This window comes from Gavialis gangeticus, unplaced genomic scaffold, assembly GCF_001723915.1.
Source record: "Gavialis gangeticus isolate Ggan-Ray unplaced genomic scaffold, GavGan_comp1, whole genome shotgun sequence".
NCBI classification, from domain to species: domain Eukaryota; kingdom Metazoa; phylum Chordata; order Crocodylia; family Gavialidae; genus Gavialis; species Gavialis gangeticus.
The window spans coordinates 36374620-36380160 of NW_017729006.1; the positions used below are offsets into that span (position 1 = coordinate 36374620).

General features: G+C 46.4%; 1 protein-coding gene across 3 annotated transcripts in view; it reads right to left on the bottom strand.

Moving 5' to 3' along the window:
• Positions 1 to 1396, bottom strand: part of TPK1 (thiamin pyrophosphokinase 1) — a 716169-nt gene extending 714773 nt beyond the window's left edge. For all 3 annotated transcript variants that reach the window (XM_019509111.1, XM_019509109.1, XM_019509110.1), the window contains exon 1: positions 1312 to 1396. In XM_019509111.1, the coding sequence (XP_019364656.1) occupies positions 1312 to 1354 (43 nt within the window). In that variant the 5' untranslated portion in view covers positions 1355 to 1396. The remainder of the gene's footprint in view (positions 1 to 1311) is intronic.
• Between the last annotated feature and the right edge of the window lie 4145 nt (positions 1397 to 5541).

Consider the following 5541-nt stretch of genomic DNA (forward strand, 5'->3'; position numbering starts at 1 on the left):
TGTTCAATGTAGGTGCTTGAACCACCTCTGATGGCAGGCTGTTCCAGACCTTGCGGGCTTGGACAGTAATGAAATTCTTCCTTAATTCCAGCCTGAAACGGTCTTGCAGTAGTTTATAACAGTTCGAGCTCATCATCCCTTGGGGCGCTCTGGTGAACAAACATTCCCCCACATACTGGTGGTCACCCCTGATAAACTTATAGGTGGCCATCAGATCACCCCTCAGCCTGCGCTGTTCCAGGCTAAAGAGCCTCATAGATCTCAGCCTGTCGTCATAAGGTCTGTTTTCCTGACCTCTGATCATGTGCGTAGCTCTTCTCTGGACTCTCTCAAGCTTCTCCACATCCTTTTTGAATTGTGGGGCCCAAAACTGGACGCAGTACTCCAGCTGGCACTGAGGCCAAGTACAAGGGGAGAATGACGTCCTGGGATCTGAGAAGCATCTATGGATGCAAGCCAACATTTTGGTCGCTTTACTAGCCGCAGCATCACATTGCAGGCTCATGTTCTTCTTGGGGTCAATGATGACCCCCAAGTCTCTTTCTTTCAAGGCACACAAAAAAAGCATCAACACAGGAACTTGCACTGGTTTGACTAAAATTCCTTAAAATAGAAAGCTAAATGGAACCATTGCAACTTTCTCATGTAAACAAGTTGAGGCATTTTACACATGAGGAAGTTAAAATTAGTCTCTTTTTAAAATGAAGTAGGGAGTGCATATGGGGAGCCCTGCATCAGTCTCCTATCATTGGTTTAAAAACCCAAACAAGTTAAAAATGGTGCAATGTGGCACCCTGTTTCTATCACGTTCTATTTACCTGCTTAGGTCCCTGTACGGCCCTCTTACCATAACTGATTGGCTCAACCAGTCAAGGGAGCACCAGGCCTTGAGTAAGGCCCCTGCTACATGTTATGTATATTATGCAATGAATGGGTGAATTGCACAATAAATCTAGATCTGCCACATGTGGAAAGCAATTATGTGATTAACTGGCAGGTCATGGAATAAATTTAGACCAATGGCCACATGTGCAAAGTGATCCTATATGATAAAAATGGCTATCCAGCTATAAAAAGACCCAACCAGCTACAAAGTTAGTGCTTGAAAACATGTAACAACTCTACATCTGGCATCTACCCAGCTTTCATTTGAGAGAGTGGTGGGCCCCTAACTCACCTTTTAAAACAGCAGGTAATAAATCAGCTGCCCATCAAACCAAGACTGCAACTGTGTGCAGGGCACACACAGGAAACATATTATTGGCATAAAAGCTCATTAAAAATCAAATCAAAAGCAAGTAGATACTGTACCTGTGGGAAGCAGACTCTCCAGTGGAGTAAATGCACGCTCCATAGCCACTTAGGACTGCTCTGCTTTTAAGACAAAACACAGAGAAGGGCTAGTTACAAAGATGGTTACAAACTTGTGGCTGCTCTTTAAACCTTTATTATTTACTTCTTCTTTGCCTTGGACAGGAGGGGTCCTGAAAAAGCAGGGGGCAGCCTGCAAGACCAAATCAGTCCCCAACTCAATTGAAGAAAGCCTAAGAGTTGTCTTCCAAAATTCAGATGAGCACAACTCAAGCATCAGGGCTGTGTGGAAGCCTTGGGCTTCACATACCCACTACAGTGTTGCCAGGTATAAGATAATCATTGTATTTAGATGATAATCTCAACCCTTGTAAATGTACGATCAATAATAAGAACAGTGTTCAAAATGTATGATAATTTTTGAGGTGGTTGATGCAGCATATGCAAAACCCAAGTCATTCTCAGGAAGTCTTAACTGACTTTTGGGTTTGTCTTTTTTATTTTTTATTAATATATTTTGTGTTCCAGGTCAAATCAGCCAAATCATATCAATTGAGCAAAATTCAATCATTCCAAAAACCGTATCAACTGAGTAGGCAGAACTTAATTGTTCTAAACACCACATATGGCACTACAACCAGTGAACATCCTCCCTCCCAGCCTCTCACCCTAGGGCATCAGATACTACCTGATCCACTGGCTGGAATCCTACATACAGGCCCAAGCCCAGAAATCTTAGGATTCAGATGCCCCCTCTTGATTTTAGCTGAGACACTTGATCTGAGCACAAAATTACTTTTGGGCTTGCTGTCGGCACTTTCTTAGGGCTGCTTACTTCAAAATAAAACAAACCCTTCAATTTTGATGACCCAGCTCTCGCTCACTCATTGCAGGCTTACAGTGAGCAATATGAAATAAATAAAACAACTTATTTGCATGCTTATTTGCATGCTTTTTTTCAGCGTACAATAGTTTTTCAGCAATTACAAACATTTTGATCTTCCAGTACCATCGTTTCATATTTAACACCTTGGCAACTGCTAGTCTCCCTTGGTCTTAGACACTGTGGCTGGCTGAAGCTGAGTTTGGGTTAGGCTTGGGGTTCAGGGTATGGCAGTTTTTCAGCAGTTACAATCGTTTTGAGCTTCCAATACCATCATTTTGTATTTAAGACCTGGCAGCTGCGGGTCTCGCTTGTTCTTAGCCATGGGCTGGCTGAGGCTAGGTTCGGGTTAGGCTTGGGGGTCCAGTGAAGGATCGTTTTTGCCAGTTAGGCCACTTCTATAATTGCTGAAAAACTACTAAGAAGATCGTTTCGTATTTCACACCTGGCAACGCTGGCCCCCTGCCCCCCTTCACCTCAACCGCTGGCCGGCGGTAGGCAGGGAAGGTAGGGCTGTGGGCTGCCCGGCTCTGCAGCAGGTGGGAGGAGCCCGCTCTGCCTGCAGGGCTCGCACCGCACAAGATCCCGGCTCTTGTTTCCACCCCCCCGCGCTAGCCGGAACGGCACGGGGGAGAGATCCTGAGCATCCTGCTCTGGCTCAGCTGCAATGTCAGCGCCCTGCACACGGGGAGGGGGCTGTACATGAGCCCACAAGGCAGATCCCCGCTCGAGGCGGGAGACCGGTACCTGGCTCCGGCTGCTGTGGGGACATCTGGCGCGCGCGCGGGCGGTAGGGAGGCTGGCGAAGCCCGATGGAATCGATGGCGCCTGCCGATCGGTTGCTCTGCGATCGATTAGAGAGCGGCTGAGCCCCGCGAGGCGGGGAGGTTTCCGCAAAGCCCTGGGGCTTCCCGCGCTGCGCCCGCACCACGTGACCCCTCGGGGGCGGGGCGGCTGCTTTACCTTCAATTGCCCGGCCAGGCTTTCCCCGGCAGCGGTGCTGAAGCGCGGTTTTGCCCAGCCGGGGGAGAGTCCGGCTCTTCTCCCCTTTAAAATAATAACGAAAGAAAAGTTTCCCCAGCCACCTTTCCTCTGTCTCTTTCATGGCCCCCGCTCCAGCCTGGAGATCACTGGTTTGGGTGGGAAAGGAAGGGATTTCTGGGCTCTGGTGGCAGGATCCTTTGCAGCAGCTTGAGACTGGCCTTCAGGGACCTGACAGGGGAAACGCGCTGTATCTGGGTCCGTGAAGGCAGTTTTCCTTAAGCGCCCAGGGGGATAACCGCTGTTCTGGCCTGGTTTAGTACCCACCCAGGTGTTGGGGTTTTAGCCCACTTTATGGAAATGGGAGAGTCCTCCCTAGCTTGCTCCTGCAACCGTATGACTCAAGGCAAGCGAAACTTGGGGCAGGGCCATCCCTAGGGGAAGGTGAATTGGGGCAAATGCCCTGGGCCCTGCGCTTTGGGGGGCCCTGTGGAGCCAGGCGGAGCAGCCACAGCAGTTCTGTGCTGCCTCCGGCTTCACATCCGGCTGCTCAGCATACCCCTCTGCCCCTGTCACCGAATCCAGCGTGTCCAGCCACTCAGTCCCACCGCCCCATGCCACCAAATCCAACACTGGCTTCCTCACATCTGGGAGCAGGGCCCTACACCCTGCTCGGGTCATCTTTGCTTAAGGTCATCCCAACCCTAACCCCAAGCTTGGGCCTGCATGTAAGATGCCCACCAAAAGATATTGGAAACATCTGAAGCTCCTGGTGGGAGTTTGCAGGTTGTAGGGCCGCTTACGGTTCTGGACTCTGTCATGGATTTGGACTTGATTCGGCTTGGAACACGAAAAATTTCTTTAAAAAAAAAAAAATGGTTTTTGGAGGGGGAAGATGTTGGAGCCAGAGCTTTCTTCATCTTTCAAGGAAAAGAAAACTTTTGGCTCCACAATAACTCTGTTAAAAGAGTCATAAAACGGAACAACAAAAAGGAGAGGTTTAAAAGTGACAGGACCCACTTTAAAAAAAAAATCCCTATAAATACGAGTGTACGAGAAAGCCACTCCTAAAGAAAAGCCAAGGGTAGTGATAAGGCAGACAACGTTTTTTGAGTAAATCCGGTATCTTTTATAATTAGACCAATTCAAATAGTTGGAAAAAATAGGGGGGGAGGTTTTCCAAGTATTTAGTTGGACAAATAAAAGATATCAGATGTACCCAAAGAACTTTGTCTGCCTACATCCTTAGACCAACACAGCTATAACCTATACCCCTGTAAGGGTGCTGCTAACATTCAGATTGGCTTTCTGCTGTCAGCCAGGAAGCAGAAACCTCCCCCCCTGCAGAGAAGCATAGTTACAAATAACACAAAAGACCTTTTGGAAGGGGGTTGTTGAATATTTAATAGATTTTTATTTTGTCTTCTGGCTGGCTGTGTGCGCATAGAAGAAAGTATAAAGAATGATGCATATGTGACGCGTGTTACTTCAGCATTATTTCTCTTTAACTTGATTCGGGCACTGTGATATTTTTTGAGTGTTAAACCTGAAGGAAGTCCCTTTTAAATGGAAGCAAGGTTGCTGAGGTGGGGTCCATGCAGCAGTTTAGTATCATTGGTTTAAAACATACACAGTCTAGGCTGGTGCAACTCTGCAAGGCAGGACATTACAAGGAAAAATTCATAAAAAGATTATGTTATGGTGCAAAGAAATGCATTTTGACAGTAATGGATTCCAGAGTTTTAGGACACGCGGTTTATTTGACAAATATCTATATATTTGACAAGCACGATTCTCAGCAAGCATGTCATGACATCTTTTTAAGGGTGATGTGCAATATTAATAATAATGCACAGTAACGTATTAGCACTGTTTGCACTGTGACACATTGCTGTGCAGTATTATTCAGCTACTATGCAGTCAGCATCTTGTGTAGATGTGCCCAATGTAAAGCAATCCAGGCCCTTGTCCTGCCATCTGATCTGCAAGTCAAAATGCAAGTACCTATGAAGAGTCCCCTAAAAGCAATGGAATTCTACCCAGATTTTGGCATCCAATTTCAGAATAGTAGCCTTTCCATTGAAATACTTGCAGTTTTAGTAGTTTACAACACTATTGATGATGATGATGATTCATAAGATAAACCCAGGAATCTCAAACAGGAATCCGTTGTGTCAAAAACTTTCTGACCTGTTGTGGTCTTTCCGAGTTTTTTGCAATCAAAGAATTGCTCTGTTATTTTGCCATAGTCAAGAAACAAATGAAAGCTAAGATCTGGCATTTTTGGAAAGGTGCCTTGCCTCTAAAAGGGTTGAGACCTATTGCCATATATTGAGTGTATTACTATAGTGTCTAAACATCCAGAG